This window comes from Bombus vosnesenskii, unplaced genomic scaffold (genome assembly GCF_011952255.1).
Source record: "Bombus vosnesenskii isolate JDL3184/JDL3185 unplaced genomic scaffold, Bvos_JDL3184-5_v1.1 scf7180000015098, whole genome shotgun sequence".
Lineage (NCBI taxonomy): Eukaryota > Metazoa > Arthropoda > Insecta > Hymenoptera > Apidae > Bombus > Bombus vosnesenskii.
The window spans coordinates 39,553-57,739 of NW_022883821.1; the positions used below are offsets into that span (position 1 = coordinate 39,553).

The window sequence follows — 18,187 nt, forward strand, 5'->3', positions numbered from 1 at the left end:
AAACAAACTCACAAAAGAAACAAAAAACAAAATAAAAGAGCTCAACAACAACGAGTTCACAAAGTTCATCGAGTCACTATCTGCTCACGAGAACTACAACTACTCCGTGTGGAAAGCCACAAAAAGAATAAAGAAGACAACAAAAACGATACCAGCAATCAGAAGAGCAGACAACACATGGGCAAGAAGCAACGAAGAGCAAGCTGAAGAATTTTCCAACCACCTATGCAACACATTCACCCCACACAACATCAACAACAGCAATCACAATAGTCATACGGACGAGGACGCGCTAACTCCTAGTACACCAACTGACAATCACTACACCATACAAAGCAATCAGCAAGCAACAGCACAAGAAATCAGAAACATAATTGAGAAAACAAAAAACAATAAAACACCAGGAATCGACCTAATTAACGGCAAAATCCTGAAAAACCTTCCGCCAAAAGCGATAAGACAAATCACAATAATAGTAAACGCAATACTAAGAATACAATACTTTCCAAAAGCTTGGAAACTGGCACAAATCATAATGATACCTAAACCAGGCAAGGACCCACAAGAAACCAAGTCCTACCAACCAATCTCACTACTCCCGGTGTTCTCCAAGATACTAGAGAAAATAATCTACGACCGGATAAAACCAATAATAGAGAAGAACCAGTTAATACCGGATCACCAATTCGGATTCAGAAACAAACACTCCACAATAGAACAAACGCACAGACTCGTCAACGAAATCCTACAGGCGCTGGAAACAAAACAATACTGTACAGCCCTCTTTATGGACATAGAGAAAGCATTTGACAAAATAAACCACGTAAGCCTACTACAATCAATCAGGAAACAGTTCCCGGGGCAGATATACCAACTAATCAAATCATACCTAAGCAGCAGAAGCTTCATAGTAAAAAACAAAAACACACACTCGGAAGCTAAAGAAATCAAGGCAGGAGTTCCGCAAGGAAGCGTCCTAGGACCAATTTTATACACATTATACACGGCCAACATACCAACAACTAACAACAGCAAAATACTGACATTCGCGGACGACACAGCTGTACTAGTCAGGCACACTAACCCTGCAGCAGCAGTTACATTACTACAAGAACATATCACAAAAATAGAAAAGTGGCTCCAAGCAAAACAAATTAAAGCAAACCCCGAAAAATGCAAACACATTACATTCACACTGCGAAAACAGATACCACCAAACATCTTTCTTAACGGCACAGACATAATACAAACAAGGCAAGTCAAATACCTAGGACTCCACTTAGATACACGACTCACATAGAAACAGCATATTAAAGCAACAATAGACAAAATACAGATGGCAAGGAGACAAATCGTACTGGCTAACAAGTCGAAAATCCAAACTAAGCATAGAAAATAAACTAAAAATATATAAAATGGTTATAAATCACCAATCACCAATGGTCATAAATGGTCACCAATCTGGACGTACGGAATAGCACTATGGGGAACAGCAGCAATGAGCCATATAATCAAAATAGAGGTAACGCAATCGAAAATACTCAGAACAATAGTAAACGCGCCATGGTACGTTAGGAACGAGGACGTTCGGAAAGACCTGGGAATACAAACGGTCAAGGAGGAGATTAACAAAAGTGCAAGAAGGTACAGAGAAAGAATAACAACGCACCCAAACCGTCTGGCAGCGGAAACGGTTGACACACCAAGCATAAAAAGAAGATTAAAAAGGAAACACCGAACAGATCTCACAAAGGACATAACCTAACAAACACGATGATGGTACCCCGCTGAGGGTAACCACCCACATGTTATATTAGCATACGGCTATAATATTTTACCAAATGTCCTACTGGACAAATTGTAAAATTGTAAAATAAATTAAAAAAAAAACGTTTCATAGCAGCTACCTTAATATTTGCTTACAAGGATGGACACTTTTTTCTGAAGATAATTTCGCACATTGTTAGCGCCATTGCGTAAATTTGCGTCTACTATAACGATATCCTAATTATCAGCGCGATATGATTATTGGCTGAATACTTTTTCGTATATGATAAATATCGGTAAATTCTAAATCAAAGTGATAAAGAAACAGATGAATTTCTTGTCGGGAAAAGTGTATCATGTAAATAAATAATTATATTTCGACTTTATACGCAAAGTCGTCGCTATTGCATATTCATTCTTAACACAAAAAGTATTAAACAGTTCTACATGCCAGACCAAAGAATAATATGGATCACGATATAGCGAAGTCATAACAGTTGGGCAGAAAACTACAAATGTTTCGACAGGACGGCTACTTTACTTATCTTTAGGACAGTGAGGTAGCGGTATCAATCGGCGTTGCCGTGTCCATGTAAATACATGTTCGCTATATCTAGATTACTTATGCAATTGATTCTTGAACTTTGATTATTATGACACCTGTTAATCGTAGTGCATATTGAAGTGGATATACTTTTTATCTTATATAGTTTCATCAATTTTCTCTGTTTCTTCTTTCGTAGAGTTAACCGATTTGGCAAATAAGTGGTTGAATTACGTAAATATGTAGTAAATTTACAGAAGTAATATGATATCAAGTTGCTTGAAAGTTGCTCAGAAAATTCTATTAATCTGAACTAAAATGATAAATTGATTGTTAGCTAACTTAATACATTTATCACGAAATCTGAAAAACGGGTGTTTCAAAAATTTAATATGATATTACAATTGTTTTCCGAAATAGTGTTCCGAATAGTGTTTGGGACGAGACACTATGAGAATCGCGTAATGAATATTACAGGTCAGAAGAAAGCGTTTCTTATGTTACATAACATCAATGGTATCAATGTCGCTTGATGTCGTACTTTGAAAGGCACTTCTGCATGAATAATGCTAATGTATGTTAATATTTCAATGATATATGTATGTAAATATGAAGGAAATGTTAATCATCCAATGGAATTATGATATAAACTAGAGGTGGATTAGAACCTAAGTTTTCAATTCTCGAAACTTACGAAACTTACGAAATTTAAAATTCGAAATGATTTTGTTTTGTAAGGAGATTATTTTGCTTTAAGAACTGAGGTCAATCTTTTTGCATAAATCTTTATTAAACAAAACACAGACAAAAACATAACAGTATACTAAAATATCTAATACATATTTTAGTTCAAGAACATTAACATTTGAAAAGTGTTTGAAAAAAGACATTTTTTTGATACGTTTTAAAAATTTGGATACTATGCATTATCATCCCAGAACTTAAAGATGTTAGTAGCGAGCAGAAGGAGTAAATCATCTGTTCACGCTGCGAACGATTTTTTATTTATTTTGTACTTTTTCTTACTTAGGGTTTGAGAGTTTTGAATTCTCGAAACTCAAAACTTTAAGCTTTGCAGCGTTTCGAGGCTGTGACGTGTTTCAAGAAACTCTTTCCTAATATAAGACCATACATAGCATGGTTTTCGTTGTAATAAATGAAATATTATGTGCAACCTATACATGGAGATCTATATGCGTGCTCACTAGAAAAGAAATAAGGTCACCGTATCCGGAGACAAAGTCACGTATACTGATTAACGTAATACATTAACAATAAATACGTCAGTACCCCACTATTTGTATCAATTGCGAAAGTAGACATCTACTCGCTCAGTTTATCGGTTCTAGTAGTACAGAATATCGGTCTTAGTGCTTCGGTTAATTCTAGTCGTAATAAATTATTTAGATCAAGACCATCGTTATTGACTTAATCTGTAACATTGCTGTTCTGAATCACCAAAAATATATTATAATTATCTATTATTACACCCTATGTTGCAATTTTTCCACCTGTAACAGGATAAATATTAATTGATATAAGTCTTCATTAGTAAATCATTTCTTTTGAAGCTTGCAGATGTCAACTTCCTTTTTTTTAAATTAAGCATGAAAGACGTAATATAGCTAATTATTGAAAATATTTTCACCATAATTCTGTAACTATGCAGAATTATTGTATAGTAGCTACGATAATACGTCCTTGTTGTCTGTTTTATTTCTTGTAATTCATACATGTTTTGCTTCATGTGGCGATATATATCGCAATAAGAGTATCATAGACATCGATTGATCATTTTCATCTATGGAAACGTTCAGACTACGATTGTTATAAAATACAGTATCTCGATATTGGTCTTCGGCATTCTCGGTTGGTCAGCTGTCGATGATATTTTTACACCCATATTAGTATTCACGCGGCAACTGCAGTGTCATTTAGTTCATTCGTTGCTAGATTGCGGATTTTTATGCATTTTTATATTTTTTGAACATGATTAAAGAAATGGAATTTAAGTAAAAATTGGTTTCATCTAACAAATATTGGAATAAATTTACTTTGGCTATTTTCTGTACTTTTGCATATTCTATGAATTTTGCGAATGTTTGTATCATCAAATTTCCGCAATCTACTCATCACAGTACCGCACAAAATTATTCAGTATGTAGAGTAATAATTTGACAATAAAGAATTTACTAAAATCGCATTGTTCAGATAGTATTTGGAATGATTATCCCTTTTTTCTTGGATGCTATTAATTGGACAAGCCCAATACTTCCTATTTACTTTCTTTTTTTTATAGTAGCTCTTTTGTATATAATCTGAATGCATGGAGCTGATTTCATCTATTTTCCTAAAACAGTTTTCGTTAAAAATCATGTTTCATAGACAAGGTATTACTAATAGGAAAATAAATGAACAATACTTTGCGGAATTAATCGGATAGAAGATTAATCAGATCGCATGAGCATCTTATTGATGGGCACGACGAATAAGGTTCAACGTTATCTCGGGTTCGAATCCTAAGTCACTTCAGTTATTTCATCCATAAAACCTTTACTCTAACAATACACTGAATGCCTATACGGTCTACGAACTGTTTTATTTAAACAGACAGACTCGAACAGTAGATAACTATACACACTGCGAAAACAGAATCTTGTTACATATTATTCTGCGAGTTTCTCGAAAACGAGTCATAACTGCAACTACGTATGAATTGTTATTCCAAAAACTACTTATCGAATTGAGTTCACTTTTTCTATAGATTTTAATTAGAGTTTTACATGTTTCAGTAATTTTTCTTTAAAATTGAAAAATTAATTTTGAGCTGAAAATATAAACAAATTATTATTTTATCAATTTTTTAGATAGATGTTTTTTTAACAATATGCGATCATATCCTTTGAAATTTTAGCTACAAAATAATTTCTTTTTTATCATGGGGTTCCTAAAGTCAATATCGAAATGACTGAAGCAATAGAGAAAAATTTTTCATTACTTATCAATCTTTATCATCATTGTTAAATCGTTAGCAATTAGTTTAAGCAAGGTTTCTGATATGGGCACGATTTCGCAGCCATTCTTGAGTTTATGTTTTTATATGTATCGTTGCCATATACGACTTGGGTTATGTTTATAGCCAGAAGAACTTTAATTTCTCAAATATCTCGAAATATTAATATATATATAAAAATATTAATATTTTTGAAATTGCATGTTAATATTTTTTTCGTTTAGAATAACACAAGGAGTCAATTGATGCAAAAAAGTTTTAGGATCCCGTTTAAAAGGGAGGTGTAATTGTACTCTGCAATTGCATCGATTTTTCTGAAAAAAATTGTACTGAACAGTAATAGAGTTTGATAAACAGTACAAAATTTCCCTATACAATTGGTTCTTACCTGCTATAGAAACAGAGTTATGTTTGGCCAAGTTAGTAGATTCACCTTGTATACGCAACCATCTATATAATGTAATGATTACATAACCATTTAGCTTGTCATGATATTTGATTTATAATGCTTTATGTGTAAACTTTTCTGAAGCTTAGGCATAACTAAGTTTTAATACATTTTTGAAACTTAGAGTTGAAGTACCGTAGAAGTACATTTAGGAGATAAGAAAATACATTTATTATTTTTGTTACTTTTATCCACTGCTTTTGTTTACTCCTTTTGCTTATCAGAAATGCTTTGGCAATATGGAGAATCTAAATAGAGAAAATATAGAAAAAATATGATGTTAGGAATGAACGAAGTGACGATGAATATAGTGCAAATGACGATCAAGAAGATATATTAGAATTTTCCTTAATAAAACCGTTTTTAGAAGAACGATTATAAAAAGCAAATTTGTGATATGAATTATTTTTTTTTTATTTATTTATTAAAATTTTTCTGGCGTGGCACAGTGACATGGCTGATTATTTATGATAAGTTAATACTTATTATAGATAAGTATAATTTATAAGTAAGTATTATAAATAAGTAAAAATTAGTTAATTTAGATAACTAATTGAATCTAGCGTTTAGGTCTAGTAGGTAGTGCCTTTTCAGCCTGCGAATCTGGTCCGTCGCTTGATTCCAGTCCAGTGATTAGGGGGTTTCGGTGTTTGTTGACTCTTTTGCTATATCTGTCGCTATATTTTGCTATTTCCTCCTTGACTGTGGGTATCTTGAGGTCGCGGTGTATTGTTTCATTGGTTACATATCAAGGTGCATCAATTAGGGATCTTAGCATTTTCGATTGGAAGCGTTGAAGTATTTCAATGTTGGAGTTACTTGCTGTTCCCCATAGTTGGATTCTGTAGGTCCAGACAGGTTTTATTATGGTCTTGTAGAGGCTAATTTTGTTCTGTGTGCTTAGGTTGGAGCGTCGGCTACTGAGCCAATAGAATTTCTAGAGTTTGTCCTTGAGTTGCTTTGTTTTGTCTGCGATGTGATTTTTCCAAGTTAGCCTCCTGTCCAGGGTCATGCCCAGGTATTTGACTGAGTCCTTGCTAGGAATTATTGTGTTGTTAATGGTGATCTCGGGGCAGGTTTGTTTTCGGTGCGTGAAGGTTACACGTGTGGATTTTTTTCGTTGATTTTGAAGCCCCATTTATGAAATCACTTTTCCATGGAGTCGAGACATCGCTGGAGAGTGGATGAGGCAATTACCGGGTCTGCGTGGGTAGCTAATAGCACTGTGTCGTCTGCAAATGTCGCTATTGTTATCTCGTTTGATATAGGTAAGTCGGCAGTGTAGATGGAGTACAGTAGAGGTCCGAGGACACTACCTTGAGGTATGCCGGATTCTATTGGGAATGTTGCGGAAGTGGCGTCTAGGCATTTAACCATGAATTGTCTATTGGTTAGGTAGGATTTTAGGATGGAGTAGTAGAGGTGAGGTAGGATCTTTTTAAGCTTGTATAGTAGCCCTTCATGCCATACTTTGTCGAATGCCTGTTGGATGTCTAGGAAAACCGCTGAGCAATATTTTTTCTTTTCGAGTGTTCGGCTGATCGTATGAGTTAAGCGGTGGATTTGCTCTACTGTTGAATGTTGTTTTCGGAAGCCGAATTGGTGATCTGGGAGTGTTTTCAAGTTCTCTAGGAGTGGAAGGAGTCGATTCGTGAGCATCTTCTCGAATACTTTAGACAGGGTAGGTAAAAGGCTGATTGGGTGATAGGAGCTGGTTTCGTACATCGGTTTACCGGGTTTGGGGATGAGGGTAATCAATGAGATTTTCCAGGCCTTAGGATAGTGTTCAAGGCGAAGGATAGCATTAAAAATCGATGTGATGAGTGCGATCCCTTTTATGGGAAGTTCCTTGATTGCTTTATTGCCTATTAGGTCGTGCCCTGCTGCTTTCTTGAGGTTTAGGCGACTGATTGTTTCTATAGTCTCTGCAGAAATGAGGGGTTCGATAGGAGGGGACATTTGGAAGGGGGTGTGCAAGTATTCAGTAACGTCCGCGGCAGCTTTGGGGGAATGAAGTTTGAATACTTTAGACAAGTATTTAAGCGGATTGGAGGGATTATTTGTGGGGAGCGCGTGAGTTTCCTGGAGGCCTTCCATAGTGAGTAGTTGGAGTCAGCTGTGTGATATAAATTATAACAAACAATTTTATAAGTGATTGTTGCAAATGCTGAATACACCACACCATTATCATCTACATGGGCATCAGGATAGTGTAAATGCTAATTTTCTCCGAGAGTAGAGAATAAGAAATAAAATAAAATAACAAATAATTGCAGTAACTATTGCAATGTCATTTATTGAATATAGAAATTACATTTGATTTTGTCATCTCTGAAATAAAGAAATCTTTTTATGCTTTCTTCAATCTAGTAGTCGCCCGTGACTGATTGGCAACCCGTAAAGATTCTTTTGATAAGAATGAAACGTTTGATAATTAATATAGATAGCAAGATAGCGTATTGTAATTTCGTATGGACAGATTTCACTTCGTGTATGAACAAGTGCCTGTATGTTGCAAAAGGAATTCACTTTTAACAATTTCTTTAAATAAGTTTTAAGCATTCTTAAAATAGCCTGTGTAGTTTCGACCAATCGCGGGGAGACGCAATCGCGAGGAGAGACGTCAACGGGAATCGTAAATTCCCGTTGCGATTATAGCAATCGACACCACGAATTGATGGATCCCCTGATTTCCGTTGAGATAATAGGGGTGATTCAGTTAGTATAACACTGTGATTCACAGAATTATAAATTATATATTTCCAACACTTAAGTTACACTGTTGAGTAGGTATAAATCGTAGATAACAACTTGTCGCACGAAGATAAGATAGAGATGCACAGTAGAGCAAGGCTCTTATAATTGAATTTAGTGTATTAGTGGACGTAGCACTATAGTATACTTAGTAGAGGAGATGGATGTTCGACAATACCGAGAACCGACTTAGATAGTTTACGTGAATTACGCTCCTCTAGCGTTGTGCTTAGACTTAACCGTTAGGCGTTAGATTTAAACTTAGTAGTTGACTTGGCCCTCCTGATATCGTAGGAGAAATAAGGTACAGTGACGATGCTGTGTCGTAGGAAAGCTAGTGATGGGTGTGTCTAGCGCACTGGACCATCGGATTTGTTCATGACAGTTTTGGTCAGGAAAGTGAGGGCAGTATACATTGCTTCGGATTGGATAAACGAAGGTTGGTGGACTAGGAAGGGTCGTAGTCGCTCTCGATAGAAAGTTGCTATTAGGAAGCATCGTACGTGAGAAAAACTAACTTTCCCTTGTCAAGCCGTAGTAGACAATAGTCTTTAGAAATGATTCGGAAAACAGGTGTTTGTTGGGTCTGAAGGACCTTAGCTAGCAAATTACTGGGATTTATGACGGGTCCTTAAGGCTATTGAGGGTACGTCGTAAGGATGAGCGGACATCTGGTGTCCGGCTGGCCCGCGGTGTATGACCTGGTCTAGGTAGACGGTCGCCCGACGTAACAGCCTGTCACAAAAAAAAATATTTTTATTTCCGTAAGAAGAAGTTTTCCGGCCTATTTGACACTTTTTCATCCTCAGAAATGATAGAACACGACACTAAACTTTGGTCAGCTATTTGAAAAGCATCCTATATGATAGGATGAAATTTCACACATGATGTCTTGAAGGAAAAGAATTTTCTTTTTTTTTTTTTTTATTTAATTCTTTTCATTCACAACTTGTCCAATTTGGACATTTGGTAGAATTTTTTAACTGTTTGATTATCATGTGGGTGACTACCCCCAGCAGGATACCATCTTCGTGTTTGTTAGGTTGTGACCTTTGTGAGGTCTGCTGGGTATTTCCCTTTCAGCTTTCTATCCATGTTTGAGGTGTTGATCGTTTCCGCAGCTAGCCGGTTTGGGTGTGTTCCTAATCTTTCTTTGTATTTTTCTGCATATCTGCTAATATCCTCTTTGACCGTTGGTATTCCCAGATCCTTCCGTATGTCTTCGTTTCTAACGTACCATGGGACGTTTACTATTGTTGTAAGAATTTTTGCTTGTATTGTCTCTATTTTGTTTACATGGCTCATTGCCGCTGCCCCCCCATAGTGGTATTCCGTACGTCCAGATTGGTTTTATGATCGTTTTGTATATTTTTAATTTATTTTCTATGCTTAATTTGGATTTTCGACTTGTTAGCCAATGCATTTGTCTCCTTGTTGTCTGTATTTTGTCTATTATTGATTTAGTATGCTGTTTCCATGTGAGTTGTGTTTCTAGGTGGTCTAGTCCTAGGTATTTGACTTGCCTTGTTTGTGTTATGTGCGTGCCGTTCAGTGGGATGCTTGGTGGTATCTGTTTTCGCAGTGTGAATGTAATGTGGTTGCATTTATCGGAGTTTGCTTTTATTTGTTTAACTTGTAGCCACTTTTCTATTTTTGTGATATGTTCTTGTAGTAATGTGACTGCTGTTACAGGGTTAGTGTGCCTGACTAGTACAGCTGTGTCGTCCGCGAATGTCAGTATTTTGCTATTGGTAGTTGTTGGTATGTTGGTCGTGTATAGTGTGTATAGTGTTGGTCCTAAGACGCTTCCTTGTGGAACCTCTGCCTTGATGTCTTTAACTTCAGAGTATGTGTCCTTGATTTTTATTACGGAGGTTCTGCTGCTTAAGTAAGATTTTATTAATTGGTATATTTGCTGCGGGAATTGTTTCCTAATTTTTTGTAGTAGGATTTTTTGTAGTGGTTTATTTTGTCAAATGCTTTCTCTATGCCCATAAAAAGGGCTGCACAGTATTGTTTGTTTTCTAATACTAGTATTATTTCGTTAATGAGCCTATGCATTTGCTCTATCGTGAAGTGTTTGTTTCTGAATCGAAATTGGTGATCTGGTATTAATTTTTGAAGGAAAAGAATGGCGCTGAATTGTATGTATTGACATCAAGGTGTTTGATTTTACGACAGGAAAATTACGGATGTTTTCCAAAAATCTAATCTAAACATTACGAATCGAGATTTCTAATCTTTTGCAGCAAAGTAAATATGTATATATTTTTATAAAAATGTCAAATCGCGTAGCTTTAAATAGTCTAAGTTAGAAACTCCGCCCTGGAGAACGATTCCTCCTAGTCAAAATATTTACCATATTAAATACGCATCTGCTATTGAGGGAAGCCCACTTTAGAAATCACTCTAGGAATTGTTGACTATTATTTATATCTCTCCTCAGTTTGTTCGTGTCATTCTTTCTTCCTCCTTTTATTTCTTACTTTCTCTCCAAAGTGTGTAACATTGTGCGCAAGTAAACCAGATACAAGTTGCTGTTGGAACGATCATGTATTATCTGTGTACATCCAAACTTTCTCAAATGTCACTTTTATCGAAGTAATTCCACCACAACAAATTAAGAAATTAGAAAATGTTATTTCTCATGCTTTGGTGATTGCGAACCGAAATATTTGTTATCATTTGCCAAAGATAATATGAAAGTTTGCAATTGTAGAACCTGAGGAGAATAAATGGTATGAAAATGCGTTGACTAAGCTAGGAATTTAATTACACGTGTGATAGAGATCTCTATTCAAGTCTATAAATAAATATTTAACCAATATTTAAACATGCAAATAAATAGATAAATAACAACGTATGCTTTTGTTTCGATGCAACGTAAAGATAAATCGTATTAAATTTTTCGGATGTGTTCTCAATTCTTCAAATAACTTAATACTTGAAATGAAGGGGATAGTTGGCAGACCGACCACAATAGAAGTATTCGCTCCTTAACTTTTATTTAAGGTCGAAATTCTGACCCCTTACACTTTGCTCTCAGTCGATACTTATTTAAAAAAAAAGTTGCGATACAACCTTCAATGTGCGTCATCATCTGAAATCGTACGTATTGCATAAATGTAAGTTAAATCGGTAAAAATAGCTCAATCCAAGGTACATGTGTCTACATTAATTCTATTCTATCCATACGTAATAATATAGTGTCAGGAGTGGGATGTTAGACGCTCTACGTCAGTTGCAAATGTTCATTATCCAAGTATACCATTTCTCATTGCCGAGTTACACACGTACGAAGAGAAAGTGCAGAGGTACTTGGATCCGGGAAATATTTCCGTAGAAATAAAAACTGGACTCCAAAGTGTTTCATCGTTTCGAAGAAGTAAAATCGCGTTCAACTGTAAGTAGTAACATTCAAGTATTTTATTTCTTGACAAGAAAATTAACGATTCAGAATTTTTTTGCAAAGTAAATATGAGATGGAAAAGTTCGGACCAACATTCTGCCGAATTGTTAATAAATGTATTAACATTATTCGATCCAAGCTCTTGGGTTCTAGAATCATTTATAATTAAATTAGTACCGGAAGTGAAAAGGATAATTGATGAATTGGTTAGTCGATTATGGTAAATGTAGGGCTATATCTACAATAATCATAAGAACTTCGTATTGTCTAAATTGTATATTATTACGTTTGCGTAAATTTTATCTTTATTCGTTGATACCTTATGCTGCAGCGAAATCTTAGAACTTTGTATTATAATGTTTGGAAACCAGATCGATTTCTTTGTGTGTTAAAGGTTTTAAGATTACCGCCCTCTCTTGAATCATGCTCTCAACTGTTCAACTCTCAGTCGTGAGTCTTTTACTATAGAGGAAGAGACGGTGCGGTCGGGACAATCAGGTTTAAAATTTAATTAATAAACGGTGGTTTGTCATCATCGCATGACATAAACACATACATCTTGCCCTTTTTTTATCATTTTTTTAGTTTTGCGTAGTCGGATATCATTTTATTTTAATATTTATTTTATTTAATCCTTCTTAATACCTTCGAAAATCTATGGGTGAATCTGTTATACTGAAAAAGAAAATGAACACTCTCCCTCCCGGAGATCAGAAATATCGCCTGTCATTTTGTTTTCCTCAAGGTGCTGTATAACCTACAACACTTCCGTGACAGGTACGAATCTCTTGAGAACTGTAAATCGAATTTGAAACCACAATCGGTTAAGTTGTGTTTAAGTTGTAGGGGCAGAAACGCACAAACATATAGACATATATAATATAGAATGATCATCAGAATTACTAGAAATTAGGATTTCCGGGGATTTCTATCCTATATGATAAATTTATTGATAGATGGACCTATTTACAATGGTTTGAACAGGAAACGATGATTATCTAATATGAACCTAATGCAGCAATATAATATAACTACGACAACCAAATGAGTAACTCACAACTGACAATAATTAACAAGCCATAACAACTCGGCAATTAATAATTAACCAATTAGCAACTCGCACGCAACTCTCTCTCGACTCAACTGACGACTTGCAGCTAACTAACTCCACGCAACTAGACTCTCAATTAACAATTGACGATTAATCGTTCTTCTCCCTCAAGCATCCTTTGTCGTCTTTTTATGCCCCCAACACGCACGCGTACCGTAACCGCCCGCGATCGTGACCACTTACGCTTTCTTCCAAGTAACTATTTAACTGAAGGACTGAGGATATATTGATGATCCATTAGGCCCATTGAAGTTTCTCGATCCTTTCGGCTTGTCGGTCGAACACGCTTTTTCGCAACATTGTATATATTTCGTCGGGTCTTTCTTAGATAATCTTTCCACAATACTACATATATGTATATGCATACATCAAGGCACAGCACTATAATTGCATTAGCTGCAATTATTTCGGTACTTATAGATTCTCAGTGATTTACAACAATTTTTTCGAACGTGTAATAATATTCCGATACTGTTGTTACAATAATTAATCATTTACTCTGTTAAAATTGTATATTATCTTGCGCATATTTTTTTGAAAATATTTGATTTCCTGCATTTGAAAAAGCAATGTCAATAATTGTTTTTCTTTCTTTTCAGTAAATTGGCAACAAAGACGAAGACTGTATCTTCTTCCTAAGCTTTTGATAATCAGCAAGTAGAAAAAATATCCAACATGAACAACCTGGGTCATACGCCGCTCACTGTACCAAATTACTCGTATATCTTCGACTTCGAAAAAAACTTCGATTTCTGGGATACTCAAATGTGGTTTAAGGACCAGTTTCCGAACTGTTTTTATTATTGTGGTATCTATGTCGCCCTAATTTTTGCCGGGAAACATTACATGTCAAATAGGCCAAAATACGAATTGAGAGGCATGCTTATTTTGTGGAGTGCACTGCTTGCAATATACTCCATTTTTGGGTTTCTTAGAAGCATGCCGGGTATGTTTCATGTATTAAGGCATCATGGATTTTACCACAGCATCTGTATACCTAGGTAATATCAGTTTTATATTCTACTTCTTAAAATATTTTCAACAAAATATGTAATATCTTGTAAATTATTTAGTAATCAAATATCTATGAAATATAAATTATGTAAATATAAATTCTCATATTTGAAAACATTATCCAAATAAAAATTAAATTTTGGATATTTGTTCAAAGCATTATGCATGAAATGAATTTATAAAAAAAGTTTTGAAGAATGTAACTTGCATCTATTAATTCATCATTCGATTGAGTTTATTTTCGTTATTAAATTCTCATACCAGAATGATGCAATTATTAGAGTTTGGTCATATTTACATACGCAAAATGTAGCGAATTATGTAGGTGGGTCCAGACTTCAAGACAATGATAATTATATGTCATGAACACCACAGCGAGATTCTACTCTCTCGGTTTAGCGAAGATTGACGCAAGAAAGTTGCCACAAAATTGACCTAGACTTTGAAATTCATGCTCAAAAGGACAAATATTTTTTGCTTGCGTCCTATTTTACTCGTCACGACGATGAACTTTAAAAATAAGCATGGTCGCATTTTAATCGTTCATTTGAAGAATGATGCTGTTCTACTTGCTCTTACTGACATTATTAACAATATGTTTATTTCACAGGTAGAAAGTAAATAGTGTGATATTAATGAGGAAACAGGACTTTAAGGTAGCAACTAACTTCATGGTTTCACATTATTCTAAAATTACAGCATGAAAAATGCCTTTCAAACGAGAGATGAATGGTGCAGAAGAGGGTACGATTTCATATTGTTATTTTGCTAGTAATCACGTAAAGGCCACATGAAGGATAATTACGTTTCTTTAAAATAAAATCACATTTCTTTATGCATTAATCGATGCATTACAGGAGATATACATTACATTTGTCACATTGTTTGGAAAGTGTAATTTATTAAAATATGTCTTGAACTAATCGCTTTGTGGCATGAGCAAGTTAATATTTTCGTATAGTAAATAACGTGGTGTATCGACCAACGTATAAAGAAATTTAATTTTATAAAAAAGAAAAAACATATTTGATCTTCATGTGTACTATACGTGTTCTACTGCAAAATAGTAATAACACCAAATGGTGCCTTATTCGGCGTCATGTAACTGCTATATGAAGAGATTTTCTCATGCACTAAGTAATTTTAGAATAATGCGAAATCATAAAGTTGACTTTGTTGTATTTATGATGCGCTATCTCACGTGCTAAGTAATAATAACTCCCTGTTTCCTCAATATTACGTTATTTACATCCTCCCTAACTGTAATATGAATGAAATGAAGACATAATGTGGCCAATGTAATAGCCAATAGAACTTTATCATTTTTCAATAGAACGGATCATTTGCGACATTGGCACTTTTGCAAGGCTAGCCTCCGTGATAAAAAAAAATTGACTTTTGACCTCGACTTGTCTTTGGTCAAAATCAAGATCAAAACTGCGGTAACTTTTTTACGTCAATTATCATTAAACCGAGAATGTAGAATCACGGTATGGTGATCCTAACAGATAATTTTGACTCACCCTGAACAAAAAAATTGATTGAGGCTTTTTTATACAGTGCAAAAGTACAGTACAGTTAAAAAGTTACGAAACTAATGTTATTAAAGATATAACTTTTAAGATAAATGAAATTTTATTATTACTCAACGTATATTCCTTCCCTCACATATAAATTTCAGATTGGTCGTTCAACCGAAAGGTTGGAAGGCATATCATGTAGTGCCTTTTTGAAATTATATTCAGAGTAACTGTCACATTCCACTGAAATGATTCTATATCGTCAAAATGCTGCCCTTCCAGTATCACCTTCAGCTTTGCCATGAACGATTTTCAAGCAAAAATGTTGTGGTACAGGAGAAACCATTCTCGTAATTGATATAAGTTTCGCCTGACTTTTTTTTCTTTCTCTTTCTTTTCTAAAGGTAATCAAGTACTTTAATGTAAAATGATCTAGTTGTAGTCTGGCTGAGGCAAGGGAGGGGGGGCACAAATTCGCAGTGAATCAATCCTCTTGAATCAAAAAATGCGACCGACATTATTTTCGCTTTTGACTTTATGACCCTCATTTACATCGGTCGCACATCTAGAATGCCCTTCAGTTGTTTGATGGGCTGCTTGGGATTATTTTCCCGGTTTCCGTTGATGATGCCACGGAAAGGGTAGCGTTTGGATACTGTAGAAGCAATTCAGAAAAATATGACAAGGAAGGGATGTGTGTTGAATAATAGATAATAAAACTTCATTTACCTTAAAAACTGTTCTTTTTAATAATATTAGCCCGAAACTTTTTAAATGTAAATGCATACAGAATTTGATTTTATGCTAAAAGTATCTGTACATGCTCAATCCGCCTTGCGATAGCATACGTATCTAACAGGGGATTCGTAATATATTTGACACATATTATCTTTACACGGGAAAATCCATGTCGAAGGAGCAAAAATATCCTGCAAAATTGAGACTGAAAACATATTTTACGGAATATCCCGGAAATTATTACGTTTAGAAAGATAGTTTAAACGTAGCAATTGTCTACAAGCAAGGAATTCAGCTAAACAGTTTTAATCTATAATTTAATTTTATCTGTAAATTTTCTTTAATACTGGAAATTCGCGTCTTTTTGTTAACTTTTATTGCAAAATGTTGTTCGATGCTCTGGAAAATTGAGAAACTTCAAAGAAATGTATAAAATATGGATAAATGGAAATTTTTATTTTTGATATTATAACAAAAATAACTGCATTTGTTATTATTGTACTATACTTGAAATAAATTCAGCCACTTCCAACATAAAAGTAAATTGTTTGTAATATGAAAAATACACAACATCAGACAGATATTAAGAAACACACTATGTAACTTCAATTTATATATCATGTTCATAACATATAACAATATTTCCAAAATATTATATCATAATAGAAATGTAATTATATTCTTTCCAGCCATCTTACTCAAGATCCAGTTTTCGGTTTTTGGTCGTGGACCTTTGCCCTATCGAAGCTAGTAGAATTTGGCGACACAGCCTTCATTGTGTTACGAAAGCAACCGTTGATTTTTCTACATTGGTACCATCACGTAACAGTCCTTCTCTATACCTGGTTCTCTTATGCAGAGGCCACAGGAAATGGCAAGTGGTTTGGCTTGGTAAACTCTTTCGTTCATGCCTGGATGTACTCCTATTATGCTCTGAAAGCAATGCGGTTCAATATACCAAAATGGGTCGCCATGTTTGTTACTACGCTACAGCTATCACAAATGGTTGTGGGTTGCATTTTAACTGCATCAGCTTACTACTATGTACACAGTGCCCAAGTTGAATGTCATGTTACGCCTTTGAACATCAAACTTGCTATGCTGATGTACCTCAGCTATTTCATTTTATTTGCCAGATTCTTCCAGCAGGCTTATTTATCTAACAAACACATAAAAAAAATTGGAAAGAAGGATTAGCCTAATAGATCTGCAAGTTATAACAAGCTGAAGTTTATGTAGAGCAGGTGAAAAATTTTTTAAATCTTTTTTACGGATGCTTTTCAGTGACATATCTTAAGAAAAACTTTATCAAAATCTCATGTGATGGATATGGACGTCAAGAAATAATTTGATGAATATAATTCTCTCAAGCCTTTGTGAAGGCAAAGTTGTAAAGATTGATTGTGAATGAATGAAAATGGAGAAATAGAATTAAAGTAAATCTCGCACACTAAATCAGAAATAAATTTTTAATATCTTAACGATATTATCGTTAACTATAGTACGAATGAATTAATAAATCTCGTCCTGGAAACGCATATATCCCTAATCTGTTTACTTATGAAACGATTTCCAAAGAAATTTTTTGGTTTCTTTTATTTGTAATGTTTCCTTCTTCCGATAACGTGACAAAACCTTACTGGAACAAGAACGGAAGCGATATAATATTTGAAAATGTAATGTGTAAATATTCGGGTAATATTAACGTATCTAATATTGAATCATTTAATAGTAAAAAAAATATTAAACACAGATTCGCCGGCAAATCTGATATACTTTTATAATAATGAATTATAGGGTTGACATATTTATTGTCGTACGTATAAAACTATGAAACTATATATATTGAAAGAAGCCATAGAATACATA

At 34.6% G+C, this 18,187-nt stretch overlaps 1 protein-coding gene across 1 annotated transcript; it reads left to right on the plus strand.

Annotated features, from left to right (window-relative positions):
* The first annotated feature begins 11,747 nt into the window (after positions 1 to 11,747).
* LOC117240943 (elongation of very long chain fatty acids protein 6-like) lies at positions 11,748 to 17,853 on the plus strand. Its single transcript, XM_033506963.1, has 3 exons — positions 11,748 to 11,929; positions 13,646 to 14,047; positions 17,008 to 17,853. Exons 2-3 carry the CDS (start codon positions 13,722 to 13,724, stop codon positions 17,513 to 17,515), a joined length of 834 nt encoding a protein of 277 aa, XP_033362854.1. The 5' UTR covers positions 11,748 to 11,929; positions 13,646 to 13,721; the 3' UTR covers positions 17,516 to 17,853.
* Positions 17,854 to 18,187: the final 334 nt, after the last annotated feature.

Excerpts from the sequence above, each read along its gene's own strand:
- LOC117240943 (XM_033506963.1), top strand. The coding sequence starts at position 13,722 with ATGAACAACCTGGGTCATACGCCGCTCACTGTACCAAATTACTCGTAT. Across the intron at positions 14,048-17,007 it reads CACAGCATCTGTATACCTAG|CCATCTTACTCAAGATCCAG; the intron begins GTAATATCAGTT and ends TATTCTTTCCAG.